Source organism: Rhincodon typus, chromosome 22 (genome assembly GCF_021869965.1).
Source record: "Rhincodon typus isolate 14 chromosome 22, sRhiTyp1.1, whole genome shotgun sequence".
NCBI lineage: Eukaryota > Metazoa > Chordata > Chondrichthyes > Orectolobiformes > Rhincodontidae > Rhincodon > Rhincodon typus.
Window position 1 is genome coordinate 37,674,039 of NC_063353.1, and position 23,670 is coordinate 37,697,708.

Consider the following 23,670-nt stretch of genomic DNA (forward strand, 5'->3'; position numbering starts at 1 on the left):
TACCCGTTCTGAGGAAGGGTCACCGGACCCGAAACATTAACTCTGTTTTCTCCTCCACAGATGCTGCCAGACCTGTTGAGCTTTTCCAGCAACTTTGTCTTCATAATGTAAACAATGTAGGAATTACAATGTCAAAACCTAAGCATGCTTCACAAGTAAAATTACTCAAATTAATTTAAGTGGGGAAAAAGAAAGGAAATTCAAGGATGCAATCCACGAAGTATTAATTACAATCTTCAGGTGCTTGTATAAATTACCTGTATTCTTTTAGGCAGGAAGGTAGTTTTTGGAAAGAAAAAAAAAAGTTGTTCATAAAAATGCATAAATTCAAGAAGTACCAAAATACAGTTTTTGTTTCCCCATCTGTTTCAGTGAGAACATCTTAAAATGTTTATGGTGCACATGTCTGCAATAGAACTTAATCGACTTCATTTCTGAACACTTTTTGTGGCAAATTCCACGTAACAAAGTACAGTGCAATAAAGAAGTGATTTTGAGAATGCTGCATGAAACTTACTTCACACATACAAAGAACAGTTGCAGTAAAAGGTAACTGCCTTAATAAAAAGCAGGCAAGATTTCCTTCCTCCTCTTCCAGTTTCATCATTAGCTATGAGGCAACACTGGAAGTACAACAAAATGCAAAATAAGCAAGTGCTTACAAAAAAAAAGCTCTCTTCAAGCATGTCCCTGTTTGGGCTTCAAAACAGATTAATTAAAAGCACAAAGCCAAAAATAAATTCTTTCAATAGGTGGAGTCTCATATGACCCAAAATTCTGCACCTTATTGGTGCTGCTATCTGATGCAGTGACAGCAATTTATAAAATTAGAATACCTTGCAAGAGACAGTTTTTCTTTTGGAACTAGCAACTGATTTTGAAGGTTAACTTCTATACCTGGAAAATCACGAAAGCTCTTCAAGTTGAAAATAAAGTACTGCATATTTTTGAGATTCTTTGTGAAACAGTGTTATGACACAAAGACAGATAGCCAAATTAAAAATCAGCCTACCTGTCCCAGTATTTGCAACAATAAAATTAAAAACAGTGACCTTCAAAATTGACCCTAATATTTCCTAACCATACTTTTTGAATAACAAATACCAGACACCAAGTTTATAGCTTAAAACAAAAGAATTAACAATTTACTAATAATGCAGTAGTTTTAACAGAACAAAGTTAAATCACAAGATAATCCAATAAATGTCAAGGATTTCAAACCCTAACCTCCTTCAATTCTCTCCCACCAACTCATACAAAGACAGACAGACAGACATAATGAAGGGATAAATCAAAGAGGAAAAACAAGATGCGCCTGGCCAGTTCACTTAAGTCATCTGCATGATCCGTCATCTCACAGACCCATGAGGTTGGATCTTGCTTGGTTTCTCAAGACACAGCATATGCCAATAGTTTCCATAGGAATACTCCATTTAACACTTGAAAGTTCAGAGAATAGAATCTGTTTTAAGTTGATAATGGGAGGATAACCAAGGATTGGTCATATCTCAGTCCTTTTGCAAAACACAATTCAAAACTATTTCAAACTTTGATTTATCTTTGGTGGACTGATCAGACTCGGCTACATCATGACAACTTTCCAATGATCATTTTGTATTACACCAGAGACCACTTGGATTTCAACAGCTCATTTCCAAAAAAAGCACAAAACTGATTTTTAGACTAATTGTTTTTTCCTTCCTTAAGCTCAAACTTGAACAACAGTTTACACATGATGAATGTGAGAGTCCCTTCTGCGTCCGCCAATGTTGAAGGAATTATTTCACAATTGTGCAGCTGCCAGCATTGTTAAAGTAGGTCCACTTAGTGATCCAACAATTGCTGGTCATGAACTTCTCTTAGTTAGCTGACTATTCTCAAACACTGGGTAGATAAACTGCAGACTGAATTGCTTGCCAACTGTTAGCCTGTTTGCTTGATATATCTGACAGCAAATGAAATCATATCTCCAGGAGTTACATTTCAAAAGGACTAATAATTGGATTAGATGGGGATCAGGACTTTGAGCTTTGCCATCATCCATAACAAAAAAAATGCTGGAAATAGTCAGTAGGTAAGGCCTGCACAGAGAGAAACAAAGTTGGCATTTCAAAGCAATAAACTCTTTATCGAACTGGGAAAGTTGTTCAAATCTTTCCTCATAACTGATGTATGTCATCCTGAGCAGCATTCTTGACAACCTCTTCTGCACTCTCCAATGCATTCAAATTTTTCTTCAAGTGTGCTGCTCCAGAGCTGTTAAAAAAAAATTCAACTGAGGTATAACCAATGTCCTATACAAATTCAGTGTAACCTCCTTGTTCATGTACATGCCACACCACTGAAGAAACCTAGAAACTATCCTTTTATAAATAGATCTCTTTACATGCCTATCAGTTTTAATGACTTACACATATTCATGGAGGTCTCATTGCTCCTGACACTTTTCAAAACAGTATGGATTATTTTTATTGTCTCTCCAAGTTCCAAGTGGACCTACTTTAACAATGCTGGCAGCTGCACAATTGCTAAAACTGATCACCTCAAACTGCTCCACTTAGAATTTGATCTGCCACCAAACCACCCGCTCCAATTTGTCAATGAAGTTCTACACTACATTTTGAAGTTCTACACCTCAGTTTACAAAACTTGCATGTTTTGTGATGTCCAGAAACTTGAGCACCAGCCAGTTTACCTGGTTTTGATAACAATACTCTTTCAGTTCTGGTATCAGCAGAATCTCCTGGTATCTCATATTCTCCATCTTGCAAAAGTCAAAGTGGAAGCAATGTGCATATATATTAAGTGTGCTTTAAACACATTTCTATACTGATTTTAAATGAAAAAGCTTTCGTGGGGTTTGAATGTCACTGACTGGGCCAGCATTTGTTGTCCCATGCTAATTGCCCTCAAGAGCATGGTTGTCCACTGCTTTCTTGAACTGTTGCAGTCCTTGGAGTATAGACATCCACAATGCTGTTTGGAAGTGAATGTCAGGATTTTGGCTGAGCAGCAGTGAAGGAAAGATGATATAGTCCCAAGCCAATGTTGTTGCTCTAGAGGAATTATGGTCCCCACGCATCTGTTGTCTTTGTCCTTCCAGTTGAACCGGTATATTCTCCAATGCAATACCTATACCAATCAGCACTGTCCCTGCATACAATATAAATGCTGGTTTTCCCCTTTATGCTAGTATTCTTACAAATTGTACTGATGAGCGAGCAATAAAAAGCTCTAACAAAATGTGGCTTTTTTCACAAATACTCTGAATGAAATTTCTCTTATCAAATTATATTTCTTCCAGAATACTTGGTTTGCACATTTTATGGTTTATTGAATTGCACTTCTAATTTTCATGAAGTATTTTTCTATACCCAGAGATTTCTTTGCTCCGCCACCTAGAGTCACAGGTGTACAGCATGGAAACAGACCCTTCAATCCAACTCATCCAAATATCCTAAGTCAATCTAGTCCTATTTGCCAGCATTTGGCCCATATCCCTCTAAACCTTTCCTATTCACGCACCCATCTAGATGCCTTTTCAATCTTGTCATTGTACCAGGCTCCATCACTTCCCTCTGGCAGCTCATTCCATGCATGAACGACCCTCTGCGTGAAAAAGCTGCCCCAGAGGTCCCTTTTAATTCTTTCCCCTCTCCCCTTAAACCTAGGGATAAGACCTTGGCTATTCGCTCTATCTATGCACTTCATGATTTTATAAACCTCAAAAAGGTCACCACTCAGCCTCCAACACTCCAGGGCAGGGCAGCATGGTGGCTCAGTGGTTAGCACTGCTGCCTCACAGCACCAGGGGCCTGGGTTCAATTCCCCCTCGGGTGACTGTGGAGTTTGCACTCTCCCATGTTTGCGAGGATTTCCTCCAGGTGCTCTGGTTTCCTCTTACAGTCCAAAGATGTGCAGGCTAAGTGGACTGGCCATAGTGTTCAGGGATGTGTACATCAGGTGGGTTTGGGGAATGGGTCTGGGTAGGATGCTCTGATGGTCGGTGTGGACTTGTTGGGCTGAAGGGCCTGTTTCCACACGGTAGGGATTCTGTGGAAAATAGCCCCAGCTTATTCAGCCTGTCCCTACTGCTCAAACACTCCAACCCTGGCAACATCCTTGTAAATCTTTGCTGAACCGTTTCAAGTTTCATAACATTTGTCATGGAGCAGGGAGACCAGAATTGAACACATTATTCCAAAAATATCAAAACCAAAGTCCTGTACAGCCACATTATGAACCCCCCCCACCAACTCCTATACTCAAAATGTACTGACCTTAGTTTGAAAATTAAATGCCTAACACTGGATGATCCATTGACTCGACCTGCTGCACCTATCTATATTGAAATGCATTCAGCACAGACATGGTCAGTTCTGCGAGTTCAAGATCATATCTGTTTAATCACAGTCCTCATTCACATTTTTAAAAATGCCGATCCTTACTTTCCATGCCAAAAGAAATATCAGCTTGCTTAGATGGAAAGTTTAAGGCTAGTATCAAAATTGAAGAGCCACTATTTTTACACTACAGTTAAAATACAGAAAGAATTAGCTTAACTAACTCTTGAAACACTTAACAAAACAATATATTTTTTATTAACTATTACTAAGTAACTGTTCCAAAATAGGAACATCCCATATACACACCCATGCCAAAAGCAAAGTCAGTAAAATTGATTGTCTCATATGCAATTCTATCAGCAGGAAGAGAACCCCAGCTTTTAGCCGTAACAGAGTGAGGAATAAGAGCTTCCACATCCAGCTTCAAGACCCAAACACCTGCAGAAGGCTAAAACTAAAAATCCTGGTTCTATGGGAGCTTGACCCCACCCATTCAGGCTGCTTCTATTATTCCAACATAAAAAATTCTAAAGTCTCAAGCTGTTTACTTTACTAGCTTTGAGCAGACTGCTCGGTAGTTTCAGGTCTGCTGACCCTTCCTCAGGGCTGAGTTCTGGGGAAGGGTCACCGGACCCAAGTGTTAACTCTGATTTTTTTCTTCACAAATGCAGCCAGACAAGAACGGAAAAAAAAATACACCTCTGAAAGCCATAGTATCATTCCAACAGGGATTAATTTTATATACCATCGCAAAGATTGTATCCAACATCCGAGGTGATTACCGAGAAAACCAAATGGCTGCCAGCAAATACACAGACAGTGGCATCAGCTGGCTCCAACCATAAAAGTGCCACTGGTGTCATCACACTAATATGTGAGCATATACAGCAAGACGAGCACATCATCAATATAGTTCCAGGGAAGCAGTCAGTCACTTCCTCAGTCCTGGAGAGATGGCTGACTGTAGGAAGGTAATAGAGGTGGCCTCAAGCCCTACTTGTGACCCCACAGAAAACCCAAAATGGGATAGGTGCATTCAATCACTTATGAAATGTGTCAGCTCTATGTTTGTGTGCACACACCCCTTGCACCACCTAGAGGTGGCATTGATACAATTCAGCTCTCTCGACATCAATCTTTGCAGTTAAAAATAAAGGACCTGTATAAAGAAAGAATGAATTTGTACTAAGGTATGGATAAAAACCTGGCCAATTTTCTCCAGGTGGCAATGCAATCAGGTACAATTCTGCAAAACTCTCTACAAAGTTCAGAACTAAAAGCAACCTTGCTTACATCCGATATTTTCCAGTCTACCTGAATCCATCAGTAGGAACATGACATGCATTTATAACCAAACATCACTTGTTTAAAAAAAATTGAGATTTTTGAAACCTTTGTCAGTAATTGTTTCCATTCAAATAACAGAGCAAGTTCAAGAATCCTGAGGTCTACTCCTGCTCACAATACACTTCGATAACAGTTAGCAATTCATCAGAATCCTTGGCTATCAAGTGTTCCATATGCACAGATTACCAAGCAACTCAAACAAACTTCCATTCACATTTTAGGCAAGTGGCCCAGGGTACCTACCAGCATGTCTGTGGCATGAAGATAATGTTTGCTTGCCATGCATCGCTCCAGCTTTTGTGGCACCTGTTTGATGTCCTCGATTTCATCAAGCAGATTTAGGACATGCTTGTGTTCAATACCTTCAATCCAAAGCTTGCGTAGCTCATCCCTTTTGCAGTGGAGCAGCATTTTGCATGAAAGCAGATTCTCCTTCACCTGCTTGATTTTGTTACGTGAGCTGGTGATACGTTCCGTGATACTTTGGTACGTCCTGATGGCTGTGGTAAGTTCTGTATAGTGCTGTACAATCAATTCATCTAAATCACGGTCGCATTTCTCATAAGCTTCCTCAAGACGGCCCTTCTCAGCTTCTCGATCATGAATATCATCACTTGTTGACAGAGTTCTATAAAAACATGTAGAAAAAGTAGAATTAAGAGCATTTTCACTTGTGTATCACAGTGAATGACAAAGAACATTTGCCAGTGATACCTGAATCTGACCAGAATAGTAAGTGGGCTTTTTCATTTTAGATGTTGCAAAAAGCTAAATTTTGCTGTTGACCATGTTCAGTAATTATTCTTGATAAGCAGTGTCAGTAAGATATAAAAAAAATTTAGAATGTTTCATTTTTCTGTATACCCACAAGACAAACATACTGCACCGTATATGAAATATTTCTAAAAGTCATGGAGCATTTGCATAAAGAACTGAACATTCCTACAAACCCATAGTCACCAACCTACAATCACAAGTTGCTGTACAGGATAATATGTTAGATATTTGCATGGTCTTCCCCAGGAACTTTCATTTTAATGGCACAAACTGGATTTTTGCAAAAAAAAATAAAATAAAAAAAAACTTAATTGCCATTGTGCGCTCATTAACTGCTTGTACCCCAACCATACTGCTATTACACTTTTCAATTTTAACATATTAACAGAGTTGAACACAAAATCAAACAAACCTTCAAGTTGATTTTCTAAATCATGCTTAGATACAAACTATACATTTTTGGCACCTGAAAATTTATGTTGCATGCGAAAGAAAAAACAAAACAAAAAAAAAAAAATCACACTGACCTTTCTCAAAAGTGGACTACAATACTGTAGTTTTTTTATTCACAGGATGTATGGGATGAGGAATGAGTGGCACTCGCCAAGCAATCAACTTCCAAATCCAATAAACAAATATTGTTAGAAATTTAACTCAATTGTCACAGACTGCAAGTGACATTCACGCCACACAAATGCCAGAGACAAATTAACGAATGACCCTTGACATTTAATGGTGTTACCATCACCGAATCCCCCAATATCAACATAATGGGGATTACCATTGAACAAAAACAATTGGATTTACGATAATCAAGAGTGGGTCGGTTGCTAGGAACATTGCAGCACGTAACTCACCTCCTTACTCCCCAAAGCCCATATACAAGGCACATGTCAGGAATATGATGAAATATTCTCCATTTGCCTGAATGAGCACAGCTCCAACACATGCATCCTGACACTATTCACAACAAAACAGTCCACTCGATCTGCACCTGGGGCAGCATGGTGGTTCAGTGGTTAGCACTGCTGCCTCACAGCACCAGGGACCCGGGTTTGATTCCATCCTCGGGCGACTGTGTGTGGAGTCTGCACATTCTCCCAGTGTCTGTGTGGATTTCCTCTGGGTGCTCCAGTTTCCTCCCACAGTCCAAAGATGTGTAGGCTGGGTGGATTGGTCATGCTAAATTGCCCGTAGTGTTCAGGGATGTGTAGATTAGGTGGGTTATAGGGATAGGTCTGGGTGTGGGGCTTGTTGGGCTAAAGGGCCCACTTCCACACTGTAGGTATTCTATAAATAATTTCTCCAAATCCACAAATATCCACTCTGTCCACCATTAACAAACACTCAGTAGCAGCAGCATACACAGTGCCAAAGATCCTCATATAGTCCCTATAAATGACCACTACCATCTCGAAGGACAGCAGGTACATAAGAACAGCAAATTCCTCTAAGACATTCACCATCTCAACTTGGAAATATAATCGCTGGTCCTAAAATCCTGGAATGTTAAAATCCTGGAATTCCCACCCTCATGGCATTGTTGGTGTACCACAGCACATCAGTTGCAGTGGTTCAAGAAGGCAGTCCATCATCACTTTCAATGGCAATTAAGGACAAGCAAATTAATGCCATCCAGCCAACAACACCAACATCCCACAAGTGATTTTAGAAAAACAAAAGAAGATTGACACCTTACTACTTCTCAGATCTGCAGCATTTCCAATATTTTTGAGGAAACACAGATCAAAGAAGCTTTCAAACTCAGCTAACTACTTTTTAAGTCTGTTAGGTGGAAAACATACAGGGAAGTGTTTTTCATAATAAGAAGTTTGACTGTTTTTCATTGCTATGTTCAGTTTCAAAAATCCCCCAAATATGTCCGCAATGAATTTGCAGAATTTCATCCTAAAATTAGCCCAATTACAAATCACCAAAAGGAAATAAAATTAACTGCCGTAATTTGATAATTTTGGAATTTGTGTACTTGTCCTAGCTTTATCAAATTTGCAAGACAGCACCTTTACAGTGTGAACTGGCCAGCCGCATTCCAGAAAAATCATACTATCAAGTTAAATTGATGAAAATGTATGCGGAAAGGATGTTTGGTTATCAAATAACCAAAACATCTATTGCATGTTGCCAATGATTATCATAAATAGGTTATTTATAGGTACCAAATTGTTGCAACTCGATTTGAGTTTAACTCTGTTGGTATTTGCTGTGCACAGGGCCAAATCCAATAATCATTCAAAAGAAATACAAGTGCTGCTCAAACTATACCCGAGAAGCAGAAAACATTGAGGTTTTAGGAAAGGGAAAAAGAAGCACAGCAGCCCAAACGAATCTGGTCAACAAACACACAAGTATTGATCTACACACATTTCATAATGAAGAAATGATTAGAAATTTACTCTTCAAAAATACAAGTACCCTGTCTAAAAAGAAGAATTTGACTTGAGGTTCAATGAAAATGTAGTGAGTAGTCAGCTTTTATCCTCATCTCTTCTGGAGGTGTTAATAGAGTCATAGAGCTGCATAACATGGAAACAGACCCTTCAGTCCAACTCATCCGTGCTGACCACATATCCTAAATTAATCTATGCCCATTTGCCAGCATTTGGTTCATATTCCCTTTTACCCCTTCCTATTCGTGTACCCATACAGATGCTTTTTAAATGTTGTAATTGTCTCAGCCTTCACCACTTCCTCTGGCAGCTCATTCCATACATGCACCACCCTCTGAAAAAGTTGTCCGAGGTCCCTTTTAATTCTTTTCCGTCTCATCTTAAAAACTTACGCCCTCTAATTTTGGACTCCCCCACTCCAGGGAAGAGATCTTGGCTATTCACCCTATCCATGCCCCTCATTATTTTATAAACTTCTATAAAAGGTCACCCCTTATCCTCTGAAGCTCAAGGGAAGACCGCCTAGCCTATTCAGCCTCTCCTTATGGCTCAAACCCTCCAACCCTGGCCACATCCTCGTAAATCTTTTCTGAACCCTTTCAAGTTTCACAACACCTTTCCTATGGCAGGGAGGCCAAAACTGAACACAGTGTTCCAATAATGGCCTAACCAGCGTCGTGTACACCTGCAACATGACCTCCCAACGCCAATACTCAATGCACTGACCAATAAACGCAAGCCTTCTTCACTATACTGTCAACCTACGACTCCACTCAAGGAACTAGAAGCCTGCGCTCTTTGTTCAGCAACACTCCACAGGACCTTACCATTAAGTGTATAAGTCCTGCCCTGATTTGCCTTCCCAACAATGCAGCACCTCACATTTATCTAAATTAAGCTCCAACTGCCACTCTTCGGTTCACTGGCCCGTCTGATCAATGTCCCATTGTACTCTGAGGTAACTTCCCTCACTGTCCACGATAGCTCCAATTTTGGCGTCATCTGCAAACATACTAACAATACCTCCTATGCTCACATCCACATCATTTACATAAAAATGGCAAAAAGCTGTGGTTCCAGCACCGATCTTTGCGGCAAACCACTGGTCACTGGCCTCCAGTCTGAAAATCAACCCTGCACCACCACCCTCTGTCTTTGAGTCAGTTCTGTATCCAACTGGCTAGTTCTTCCTGTATTCCACATGAGCTAACCTTCCAACCAGTTTATCATGTGGAACCTTGTCAAATATCTTATTGAAGTCCACATAGATCACGTCCACCACTCTGCCCTCATCAATCCACTTCACCACTACTTAAAAAAAACTCAAGTTAGTGAGACACTATTTCCCACACATAAAGCCATGTTGACTATCCCGAATCAGTCCTAGCCTTTCCAAATACACGACGTTACAGTGGAACATGGATGAATTACATGGTACAATTACAGCTGCAGAATGATATCTACCATTCCAAAATAAAACAGCAGAAGTGGGCATGTTTTAGCTGCATGTTTAAAAAAAACATGAAGGATTGTGTACAAACATCATGCTCCAAAGTGCTTTACAGACAACTGTGAAGATCATTATCATTGCAGGAGCCAATTTATGTATAGTATGCACCTACAAAACATGATAACAATAGCCTTGATTTATTAAAAAAAGCTGATAGTAGGATAAAAACACTTGCAGACAAGGGGAGAACACAACTGCCTTTTTTCACAATTGAGATCTTAGGTCTCCCTTTGAAACAGACATCTCCCTCATGAATGAATTGTGGTGACAGACTATGTTTTGGGCTGAGATGGAAACGCAGAATCTTAGAAACTGGGAGGAGTACACTGCTTGCCCTTTTAAGCCTGCTCCACCATCCAAATGATCATGTCTAATGCACTCAAAGCCGTACTTCCACTTCCTCCCATGCTCAATGATGCCTTTAATATCAATTAATTTATTCATGTCTTCCTTGAATATATTCAGTAAATGGCAGAGAGCCTGCTGTGGTAGTAAATTGCACAGGTTCACCACCCTTCAATGAAGAAATGTTTCCTCATCTGAGACCAAAAAAGCCCACCCTATATCATGAGGCTAATGACCCCGAGGTTGCAGACTCCCCAACCAGGGAAAAAACATCCTCCCTAATCGAGTTTGTCCAGCCCTGAATATTTTATGTTTTAATTTCTCCTCTCATCCTTATAAACTCTAGTGAGTACATGATGTGAAGGTGCCAGTGTTGGACTGGAGTGGACAAGGGATGCTCCTTCACTTGATGGAAGCTTGTGATTTCAAGTAAACCTGTTGGACTATAACCTGGTGTTGTGTAATTTCTGACATACTGAATACAAGCCTATGACAGACCTACTATCCCCAGCATCAGCTTAGTGAACCTCCATTGCACTCCCTTATAGCAAGTATATATATCTTCACACAAAAAAAAAATCACAGAATTATTACAGCTCAGAACGAGACTATTTGGTTCATCATACCACCACTAAGTCTATTAATTAGTGCCAATCTCCTGCTATTCCACAGTCCCCCGCCGCCCTGGCCTTTGGTAGGGAGACCAAAACTACAGGCAATACCTCAGTTGGTGTCTAATCATGGCCTTACCCAACACAGACATCAACTTTCTTACTCCCAGCTGACAACGTTATCAATTGAGCTGAAACTGATACTATCTTACTTCGCTATAGTACCGACTTGAATGTAAAGAAAAGGTGAAATGGCGATGTTTGTAATATTTAACAAATCAGTGGAATTTGTAGAACATATACGGCTATTAGCAAAGTTCACGATAAAGCAAAAATAATAACCGATTCCTCACCTTTTCTAACCTGTTTCTTTGGAACTGAGCTTATGATGCCGAGTGACGCTATAATATTCAGGGGTTTGCATTAAAACCAACGATCATGTACAAAACAATTTCTTGTTTTTTTAATGACACAGATATGGAACATGCATTTTCGCACAGCGCTTACCTTATAACAGAAATAAGTAAGCCTGAGGGATCTTTACTTTTGCTGATGACACTCCTATACTTTCCTGCCTCACTCGCCATTTTTTTGTTGTCACTGAACCACAGCAGTGCGCGTGCACTGACTGACGGTTTGATCACAGCCTTTCAAACCACACAGCGTTAAGAAAGGGCGGGGCTTCGATTAAATTTGGGGAAATACACCGATATAACTTGAAGGTAGAAGATAATATTTCCAAAGAGTAACGATTTCTGCTGTTTGAAATGTGAGGACAGCCGTTGCTTTTGTCTTATATTTCGAAAAGATCACGATAAAGAACTACAATTCCCATTTTCCCTTGGGAGTTGACAACAACCATAACTTTATTTGAAGTTTATCAGTGACTGTAATGCGTCTCGGCATTTACCTTCGTCACGGTCGGCCCGCCCCGTCCAATCTATTGCTGTAATGACAGCAAGCCAATCAGCGCTCGTATTCAATCACGTGCCATCTTGGTGTGGCAGCGCTAATGTGGCGATTGACCAATCGCACTGGCTGTTACTTTGAGGTAGAATGTTGAGAGGCGTAATGGATTGGGACGTAGTTGGCGTGTGACCGGTTTGCTTGCTACCAGTTATAACTTCAACGTTTCTGAAAGTTTTTTTCAGCCGCGATTTTGCTCCCTGTTTCCTTTTTTTTTCTTTTTAATTAATGCTGACAGCATGGGAGGTAGTGGGAGTACAAAACGCGTCTCCTTCGAAGCAGATGAAAATGATCAGATCACTGTGGTGAAGGGCATTAGGGTGAGTGTGTCACTGTCGGCAAACTGGATTAATATAACCTTTGTAACTTTTCTGTTAACAAATGGCTTCAGTTATATTTTGCAGTACCCGGTCTCTTCTCAATAAACTATCTAATAGTTATAACTTATAAAGTATTCGAAAACTTAATTTAGATTTTTAGTGTTTAGGTTGAGGCCTTTCCTTGAACTTAAAACTTTTCACACACACTGAACTTAAGAAGGGTCTCGACCCGAAACGTCAGCTTTCCTGCATATCTGAAGCTGCTTGGCCTGCTGTGTTCATCCAGCTCTACACCTTGTTGTCTCCTTTTGTAACTTGTTGCTTTTGGGCGCAAAATAGACTTTGGTATTATTAGGGTTTCTTTCTGGAGAACAAACTTGTATTATTTTCAATAAATCGATTTTTTTTTTTTTCTTTTACTCCGAATAAGTTCAACTCTTTCATGATGGACCTCATTACTGTTAAACCATACGACGTAGGCGGCACAGGGGTTAGCACTGTTGCCTGTTAGCGCCGGGGACCGTGTTTGATTTCACCCTCGGGCGATTGACTGTGTGGAGTTTCTCGTCATTGTCAGGTTAGATGAATTAGCCATGCTAAGTCGCCCATCCAGAGGCGTGCAGACATCTCGTCATGGATTAGCTATGGGAAATGCAGAGATAGCATAGGGGGTGGGATGGAATGCTTTGGGCGGAATGCCCTGCTTCCACATTTCAGGGGTTCTATAATTCTGTGTTAGGAGCAGAATTAGGCTATTCAGTAATGGCTAATACGTTTCTCAGCCCATACTCCTGCCTTCTCCCTGTAACCCTTGATCCCCTCACCAATCAAGAACCTATTTCTCTCTGCCTTGAATACACTCCATGACTTAGCTTCCAAAATCTTCTGTGGCAATAAATTCCACAGACTAACCCATATGGCTGAACTGTTTATAAAGTATTTGGGAAACCTTAGAAGAAATGCCTGTATTTTCATTGTGCCTGTTCATGACCTTGAATATCTTGAAGTGCTTTACAGCACTTCATGTACTTTGTTGTCACAGGAACTACAGTTCAACGTAGGAGCTGAGGCAATTTGTGTAAAACAGAATCCCTCAACAAGTGATAGAAATAACTTTCTAATCTGATCAAGTGCTGACAGTTGATGGATCAGTTTTAGAACAATGTCATTTCTCTTTTAAACAGCACTGTGGAACTGCATTAATTTGAGAGCACAAATGGTTTGATCTCTGTTCTGATAGTGTAACATTCCTTTAATAATGGACAAAATTCAAAAATGAGACCCAAAATAATGCAAGGCAGTTGATGCTTACCTTCAACGTATTGTGCTAGTGTTGGTTATTGGAAAGGGCTACGCAATCATCTTGATTTCTCCAGAGCTCCACAAATGTGATTGAACCTTCTTATGCCACCCTTCCAGGTAATGTATTTCAGATCGTGTACTTGTCTTTTTTTTTTAGATGATCTTATCTTTGGTTCTTTTGACATTTACCTTAAAATTGCATCGTCTGGAGCAAAACAAATTTCAAGATTGTTGTAACAATGAAGTTGCAACTTCATTTGCTTTGTATTGGGCAAGTATTAAAACTTGAGAGGAACATTGATAACCTTGTGTTCGTTTTGTCACATGGAAGATTTGGAGATGTGTGCCTGAAGTTGAACTTGGGGTGACAGGTAGATGATAGATATGGGGGGAACCGGATGACAGACATAAAGGCTATGAATGAGCCTTGGTTCCTTGGTAACCCTGACCCAAAATTCATTTTAAAACCTCAAGAGTCCCTGGAATCAGACTTTACTCACAGTAAGGTACTTCAGTTTTTCTCTTAGACCCTTCTGTTCACCTGCCCTCCCTTGATGAATTTTCATGTCGGCTCTGCTTATTGTTCATGTGACCTCTCATCCTGTTAATTTTCCCCATTTAGTGAGGCTGCAGACCAGTAACAATACCTGCTGGCTTAGCAGCACTACCAGCTGAGTTCTTTAAAGGCCAATAAGTCATGGAGTTTGTCTTGAGCCCAGGGCCTTCTAACTTGGATGCAGGACTGTAAACATTGATACGCGTCTGCTCTGAAGAAGAAATGTCTCCTTCATTCAGTCCTGTATGAATGACCTGTTAGCCTGAGATTATTCCCTGTTTTAGATTCCACAGCCAGAGCAAGCAAGCAACCTCTCTGTCTACCCTACCATAAATATGGAGACCAAAACTACATACACTGTTTTTCAGATGTGATCTCAATAACGCTCTGTACAATTGTGCAAGACTACTTTATTGGAGTAACAGAATAGAGGCCATCATGCCATTTGTTTTCCTATTTGCTTGCAGTACCTGCTTGCAAATTTTGTGTTCGTTTGAGTTCAAGTCCACCCACATGTATCTAAAAGTTTCACACCATTGAAAGATATTCTGCAATTCTCCTCGTAGTATCTAAGTGCCTCAGTACAAACTTCACAAAAATAGGCATTGTACTCTATCTGCCACATTGTTTCCATTCACTTAATCTGCAACATGCACAAAATTCACTTACCTGCAATACCTGTTCTAATTTTAGGAGACACGGTCAGTAAGTTTGCAGATGACACCAAAGTTATTGGTATAATGGACAGTGAAGAAAGTTTCTAAGATTACAATGAGATCTTGATAAATTGGGTCAGTGGACTGAGGAGTGGCAGATGGAGTTTAATTTGGTTAAAACCAACTAAGGCAGGACTTGTACACTTAATAGTAAGGCCCTGGGTTGCGTTGTCAAAGAGAGAGACCTAGGGGTTCAGATACATAACTCTGTGAAATTTGCATCGAGTCGACAGGATGGTAAAGAAGGTGATATGCATGCTTGCCTTCATTGCTCAGACCTTGGAGTAAAGGATTTGGGTTGTCATGTTGAGGTTGTAAAGTACATTGGTGACGTCTCTTCTGGAATACTGTGTACAGTTCTGGTCACGCTGTTATAGGTGGGATATTTTTAAATTGGAGAGGTTCAGAAAAGATTTACCAGGATGTTGCAGGGAATGGAACGTTTGTATTAGGCTGGATTTTTCTCATTGGAACGTAGCAGGTTGAGGGGTGACGTCAAAGTGGTTTATAAAATCATGAGGGGCATAGATAATGTGATCAGTGAAGGTCTTTTCCCTAGGATGGGGGAATTCAAAACTAGAGGATATATTTTTAAGGTGACAGGAGAAAGATTTAACAAGGACATGAGGGGCAACTTTTTTTTTAAACCCAGTGGTTGATATCTGGAATGAATTGCCAGAGAAAGTGGTGGATGCAAGTACAGTTACAACATTTAAAAGACATTTGGATAAGCACGTGAATAGGAAAGGTTTGGAGGGGTATGGGTCAAACACAGGTAAGTGGGACTAGTTTGGTTTGGCAACATAATCAGCATGGGCTAGTTGGACTAAAGAGTCTGTTGCCATCACTGTATCTTGGTATGACTCGGAAGTTTCCAGGCACAGATCAACCTGTGGAGTCACCTACATTCCAATAATAACCATACCCAGGATCACATAATAAAAATAGTTGTTTTCATTTCCAGGACTGATAAAGACTTTGTCCACACCTCTTTGCAGGGCCTTTAATGTGTTCTCCCAGCAGCTTGCATTCCTTTTAATGTTGCGTCATCAGCTTTCTTGAATTCGTAGGGCCAGATTTTCAGAAGAATGGCAATCTCGCAAAGAATGCCACTTCAGCCCTTTTACAAAAGGACAGAGCTCGACGTTTCTGACAGAAGACTTTAATCAGGTCTCCTTCAGAAATATAGAGGGAATAGTAAGAACTGCCGATGCTGGAGTCTGAGATAACAAGGTGTGGAGCTGGAGGAACACAGCAGGCCAAGCAGCGTCAGAGGAGCAGGAAAGCTGATGTTGCGGTTGGGACCCTTCTTCAGAAATGGGGGAGGGAAGGGGGCTCTGAAATAAATAGAGAAGAGGGGTGGTGACAACAGGTGGATAGTGGAGCAGATAGGTGGGAGAGAAGATGGACAGGTCAAGAAGGTAGGGATGAAGCTAGTAAAGATGAGTGTAGGTAGGAAGTGGGGATGGGGATTGGAGCAGATAGGTGGGAGAGAAGACGGACAGGTCAAGGAGGCAGGATGAGAGGGTGGGGGGCGATCTTGGGATGAGGTCGGGGGTAGGGGGATTTTGAAGCTCGTAAAGTCCACATTGAGACCATTGGGTTGTAGGCTTCCAAGGCGGAATATGAGGTGCTGTTCCTCCAGTTTCCAGGTGGCATCATTGTGACACTGGAGGAGGCCCAGGACGGACATGTCGTCCGGGGAGTTGAAGTGGTTTGCAACTGGAAGGTGTTGACGTTTGTCGCGAACCGAGTGTAGGTTCCTGCCCTTCACCCCCACCACCCCCCACCCCAACTCCATCCCAGGCCCCAAAAAAACCTTCCACATTAAACAGATGTTCACCTGCACATCACCTAATGTGGTCTATTGTATCTGCTGTTCCCGATGTGGCCTCCTCTACATCAGGGAGATCAAGCGGAGGCTCAGAGACCGCTTTGTGGAGCAACTACACTGGCTTCGCGACAAGCGACAAACGACAACACCTCCCAGTCGCTGCTGTCTGCTTTCTGTCCACAATCAATCCTCTATCTGTACTCATGTTTTACCCCCAACACCATGGGCCCTTATCCCATGTATTAACCTTTTAGCGCAGTACCTTATCAAATACCTTGTAAATCCAACTGCTGGTTTTCTTTTCCTACTCCATCCTCAAAAAAAGTGAACACGTTTGTCGAACATTATTTTCCTTTTGTAAAACCACATCGATGTTGTCTGATCATCTTTTAATTTTCCAAGTGTTATGAAGATTTCATTGCTAACAAATTCCAGCATTTTTCCAGCAAATGATGTGGAGGTGCTGGTGTTGGACTGTGGTGGACAAGATCAGAAATGAGATGACGGGAAGTTATAGTCCAACAGGTTGATTTGAAATCACAAGCTTTCAGAGCGTAACCACTTGGTCAGGTGAAGTGAGAAAGAAGCACACAGACACAGAATTTATAGGCAGAGAGATCAAGGGTAGAGAGAAGAAAAAAAAATCGTACAAATGGTGTGAATGGACTGTTGAATCATAAGTCTCTGCAACTGATTTCAAGTGTCAGATGGTGTGAGTACAGTGTCGACAGCTGAATAAGAAGTGAAAGGATGATCTGTAATTGGATTAAATGAGGCAGAGAGATAATTTTAAAAAAAAAGGGTGGTGCTGGAGACAAACCAAATGACTGGAATAACATGATGGGTACAAGAGTCGCATGCCAAGGGTCTAACCAAAGTAACAAGTAATCCAAAACTATACAAACTAATTAACGTAGAGAGATCATAACAAATTATCAAGGTGATGGTGTCAAAATAGGATAGGATAGAAGATTTTACAGATACTAAACAGTGTGGTGGGGTCATGTGTAGCATGACATGAACCCAAGGTCATGAGTATGGAATTTGGCTATCAGTTTCTGCTTGGCGATTCTGCATTGTTGTGTACCTGGAAGATTACCATGGAGGATGCTTACCCAAAGATCAGAGGCTGAATGTCCTTCACCGCTGAAGTGTTCCCTGACTAGGAGGGAACATTGCTGTCTGGCGATTGTTGTGCATTGTCCATTCATCCGTCATCGGAGCGTCTGCGTGGTTTTGCCAATGTACCATACCTCAGGGCGTCCTTGCCTGCAGCATATGAGATAGACAGCATTGGCTGAGTCACATGAGTATCTGCCACGTACATCGTGGGTGGTGTTCCCATGTGTGATGGTAGTACCCATGTCGATGATCCGACATGTCTTGCAGAGATTGCCATGGACTACAACACCGCACAACCCTGCCATGGCAAGTAATGTATCAAGGAGGTATAGTGGAGTGATTATAGAGAGCTAGGAAAAAGTTTAAAAACCACAACCTCAACAGTGATAATCTTCAGATTAGTTCCAGTGCCACGTGCTCGTGAGGGTAAACACGGGAGAATGTGACAGATGAATGCATGCTAAAGAAATGGTGCAGGGGGAAGGGATGCAGATTCATGACTCATTGGGATCTTTTCTGAGGCAGAGGTGACCTGTTCAAGAGGGACGAGTTGCACCTGAACTGGAGGGGTACCAGTATCCTGGCAGGCAGATTTGCTAGTGCTGCAAGGGAGGGTTTAAACTAGATTGGCAGGGGTATGGGGTCCTCAGCAGCAGGAAGGCAAGTGCGAGGCTGGAAGGAGATACAGTAGTCGGAAATAGCAAGTTGAAGAGACAGGCCAGGCTGGAACACGACAGGGAGCGAGGCATGCCTGTTGGATTAAATTACATCTATTTCAATGCAAGAGGGCTGACGGGTCAGGTCAGTCTTTAAGGGCGTGAATAGGTACTTTGGGCTGGGATATTTTAGCCATTACAGAAACATGGCTAAAGGAAGGACAGGACTGGCAGCTTAATGATGGATGAATGGAAGTGCTTTAGGCGGTACATAGGTGGAGCAAAGAGGGAAGGGAAGTTTAGTTTTTGATTGAGGGCAGTGTCACAGCAGTACTCAGAGATGAAATAACTGAGGGGTCCTTGAGTGAGGCTTTGTGGGTGGAATTCCGAAGTAAGAAGGAGATGGTGATGTTACTGGGGTTGGACTGTCGGCCCCCAAATAGTCAACAGGAATTAGAGGAACGGTATGCAAGGAGATTGCGGAGACTTGCAGAAGAAATAGGGTTATCATAGTGGGGGATTTTAATTTTCTTAACATTGATTGGGACTGCCATAGTGTTAAAGGCCTAAATGGGGTGGAATTTGTTAAATGTGTTCAGGAAAATTTCCTCAAGCAGTATATAGAGGGTCCTCCTTGGAAAGGAGTAAAACTCGGCCTACTCCGAGGAAATAGGGCAGGACAGGTGACGGAGATGGCAGTGGTGGAGCACCTTGGGACCAGCGACCATAGTTCTATTAATTTCAAAATAGTTATGGAGAAGGACAAAACTGGTCCCTGGTTCAAGTTCTAAATTGGGGCAAGATGACTTTTAATTAGACAGGAGCTTGCAGGGCTTGTTTGGAGCAGTGCCTTTGCAGGCAAAGGGACCTCTGGCAAATGGGAGGCCTTTAAGAGTGTGATAGCTAGAGTTCAAGCTCTATATGTTCCTGTGAGGGTGAAGGGCAAGGTTGGCAGAAGTAGGGAACCTTGCATAACAAGAGATATTGAGGCTTTGACCAGAAAAAAAAGGAGGCATAGATCAGGACAGGCAACTGGGATTAAGGGTACCCCCGGAGGTATATAGAGGTTGCAGGAGTTTACTGAAGAAGGAAATCAAGAGGGCGAAAAGGGGGCACAAGATAGCTTTGGTTGAGAAGATTAGGGTGAATGCTAAGAGATTCTTTAAGTATATAAAAGGAAAAAGAATAACTAGAGAGAGAATAGGACCCTTCAAGGACCAAAGTGGACATGTATGTGTGGAACTGCAGGAGATGGGTGAAGTCCTCAATGACTATTTCTTCTCTGTTTTACCGTGGAGAGAGACGGGAAGACTTATGAACTTGGGCAAGTTAGTGGCAATATCTTTTGGATAATCCATATCACAATAGGTGAGGTGTTGGAAGTATTAGAATGTACGAAGGTGAATGAATCTCCTAGTCCTGATCAGATGTATCCAAGAACCCTGCAAGAGGCTAGAGAAGAAATTCTCGGAGCCCTGGCTGATATATTTGCATTATCGTTAGCCGCGGGTGAGGTTTCTGAAGACTGGAGGGTAGCGAATGACTAGAGTGCATCAGTTTAAGGTAAGAGGGGCAAGAATTTATGGGAACCTGAGGGGCAGCTTTTTTACACAGAGCATGGTACGCATATGGAGTGAGCTACCAGTGGAAGTGTTGAGGCGAGTAGATGAACTACATTTAAAAGACATTTGGAAAAATACATGGATAGGAAAGGTTTAAAAGGGTATTGCCAAATGCAGGGAAATAGGGTTAGCATAGATGGTCATTTTGGTCAGCATGGACGAGTTGGGATCGAAGGGCCTGTCTCTGTGCTGTAGGATTCTATGACTCTGAAAGATACCGAATGGTTCACGTGTTCTATTTGTGTACAGCGTAATATGCAGTTTTCCTCGTAAACCCAAGCTACAAAATTGACTGTATCAGAGTAGCAGAATTGAAGGGTCCTCTGGCTCAGGTTTTTGCAAAGATGTTTTATATTCAGTATCGCTTGGAAAATTAGGTTTTGAAGGATTTGATGAAATTGCTTTGTGGAAGTACCTGGAGGAAGACATTGAAAGTTGACAATTGACATGGGAAATTTTTTTAACCAGTCTTGAAAATTATATGACTGCTGTCTGCTTGCTTTGTTGCGAACCCCTGGAGGGGCTGTCTTGATCACTTACCGGCTCGGAAAGATTCTTGTTATATCTGCTTCAGTTGAAGGAACACCTCGGAACAAGCTGCTCGGAGAAAAGTTTGCCAAGAATAAGCTGCCCAGCTGATCCATCTCATTTCTGAAAAAACAAATCTTCATGTTGAGTTCAGGTTAAAATTATTTGCTCTTTTGAAAGGGTGATTAAAGAAGCACCTAAAAATTGCATTTTTTAAGCTAGCTCTGTCTGCAAAATTTGAGAGACAACTGTGTATACTTAGTAATTTGATCACAGATGCCAGAATGTCAGAGCCATGGATTCCGGAATGTTTTAAACTTTATCGTTTTGCCTTCAAGGTGAATTCGTTGGCTAAAGGTTTAGCTTTCAGAAAGTCAGTCTCTGCTGAGAATTTTTTTTCTGGCCTTTCCTGAACAGCATATGTTCATTTCAAGGATATTTGGATTGAAAAGCATTTATCCTTAGATTTTATTGATTATGTATGTTAACCAATTATCGCTTTTTATTGAACAAGTTAATTTTTTTTTATCAAAAACAAAGTTGATTAAGATATTTAATTAATAAATCTTGTTTAATGTTATATGGTCATCTTCATAAATAGACTAAGTATGTTAATTTCTCGTGGCCCATGGAATAGTGGGTTGAGAGTTATGGTGCACTGTTCCAGTGTATGTCATAATGAGATTGAAAACCAATGACCACCATGTTTGAGTGATGCCTTTTCAATTTTTCATGAAAGTTGATATCACATTGTTCAAGTTGGATTTGATTAACAACTTCAAAGCAACTACTCGTGGTCATGAAGTATAAATAGCATCCTGGCTGCAAAAAGCACCATGCATATGTGAATTTACTCTGTGTGTAATTTGTGAATTGCACATATTCTCCATATTCGATTTTTGAAGCTAACTTCAATTTTAAAACATAACTTGTATAAATGTGATCTTAAAGTAATCTCCATTAAAAGCTGTCTTATAAGTACCAATATGCTATATAAGACTTTAAGTTTTAAATTAGTTTTCATGACGTTAAAGTGGGAAGAGATTTAGTAATTTGCTTGTTAATTTTTCCGCAATTTTACAAGCCACATGACAAAGTTTGTGTATCTACTTCGGAATTTGAGAGTTAATCTTAAGTTGCCTCTCTTGAATGTTCACTCGATATCAATTGGTGGATAAGCGTGCACGGCAAGCTAGCATGAGTAACTGAATATCATGTAGGTATCAGTGAAATGTGACATTCTATATCTCTGCAAGGGAGCCTAACTGGAAAATTCAGAAGTGATAAAACCAGCCTCTCAAATGGAGATATGTATCACATGTTGAAAACATAAATTTGCCGTAAAATTTGGTATTAAGAAGTCTCAAGTGTGGAGATGTGAAAAATATCTCCACACTTCACAGATCATGTCTGTGGTACGAAATGAGATTTCTGCAACAGAAGTTAACTTGAAAATGAAGTAAGTCTCTGGGAACAGGGAACAGCGTACAGCTTAAGTTTTCTGAAGAGGTATGGTTAATGCTGTAAAAACATAACACTTAAAAATACTTTGCTATTATTGAACATTTGAAATAACATAGGTCCTTGAACTTGATATAAACAGATTTCCACTACTTTGTCTGAATAGCTCTCCGACAGTGTTATCAGCCGTATGCGGGATGCTTCTTCGCCAGCTGAAAAACCCCAGTCGTCATCTGCAGGGCCGCCATCATCTACTGGAACTTGTCCACCTCATCCAGTCCAACCAAAAGGTATTGTGTTCCTGCATTTCTAAAGATGATATTAAGTCTGATTAAAATGTTGAAACATTTTTGTGCATCTTTGCATCATTGTGTTAAAAGGACTTTGTCCTGTTTAAATGCAGAAGGAATAATAAGAGGTAAAGAGAGATAAAAATTGGTTAAAAATTGTTGGTTGCATTTGAGAGACAAGTAAAGAAACTGATGATGATTCTGCAAAATATCAAGATGTTGTGTAAGCGAGTCAAGCACAAGGAAATCAAAATGCTCTTCAGCTTACAAGTATTTTCAGTTGGATGATGAATCGTGACATTGAATAAAGGGCAGTATTGGAGAAGATAATTCCCTGGCGAAGCTGATGGATGTCTCAAAATGTGCAATCTTTGGATTGTTATGATATCCTCATGAGCATATTTCTGTTAATTCATGATCTGAAGGTGTCCAGTACAATACTGCTAACTAACTAAATCTGGATTCAAGTAATTCCAATCCTGCTTTCATGTCAATTTGTGGATGACAATGAGATTAAAATAATCAGTGACCAGACTAAATTCCCTCTTTTTTTCACAAAATCTCCATATCCAGTTCTAGCCATCGGTAATGCCTACATAACTTGTTTATTTTGTCTATCTTTACTTCCGCTCCTCATTCACTCCAATTGATGTACATTAGTGAGTTTATTATTTTCTAATTTAATTGACCTAGCATTCTGTTTGCTTTCTACAGTTGACATAATGCATACCAATTGTTTCTCCCTTTATCAACCACCACCAACTTTGATTACCTTAACAAATTGGTTTCAGATTCCTTTGCTTAACTTTTAATCCCTAGGACATAGCACCATGGCATCTACACCTTCCTGCACCTGCACATCTCTGTTTATACTGTGATGACACGGTGTACAGCTGGATGAACACAGCAGGCCAAGCAGCATCAGAGGAGCAGGAAAGCTGACGTTTCGGGTC

General features: G+C 40.7%; 2 protein-coding genes across 4 annotated transcripts in view; one reads left to right on the forward strand and one right to left on the reverse strand.

Moving 5' to 3' along the window:
* Positions 1-11,985, reverse strand: part of exoc4 (exocyst complex component 4) — a 283,334-nt gene extending 271,349 nt beyond the window's left edge. For all 3 annotated transcript variants that reach the window (XM_048610192.1, XM_048610194.1, XM_048610193.1), the window contains exons 1-2: positions 11,852-11,985; positions 5,937-6,321 (exon numbers count right to left, since the gene is read on the reverse strand). In XM_048610192.1, the coding sequence (XP_048466149.1) occupies positions 5,937-6,321; positions 11,852-11,931 (465 nt within the window). In that variant the 5' untranslated portion in view covers positions 11,932-11,985. The remainder of the gene's footprint in view (positions 1-5,936; positions 6,322-11,851) is intronic.
* A 374-nt stretch (positions 11,986-12,359) lies between these two features.
* Positions 12,360-23,670, forward strand: part of chchd3a (coiled-coil-helix-coiled-coil-helix domain containing 3a) — a 55,324-nt gene continuing 44,013 nt past the window's right edge. The window contains exons 1-2 of the mRNA XM_048609991.1: positions 12,360-12,630; positions 22,594-22,717. Coding sequence (XP_048465948.1) covers positions 12,550-12,630; positions 22,594-22,717 — 205 coding nt within the window. The 5' untranslated portion in view covers positions 12,360-12,549. The remainder of the gene's footprint in view (positions 12,631-22,593; positions 22,718-23,670) is intronic.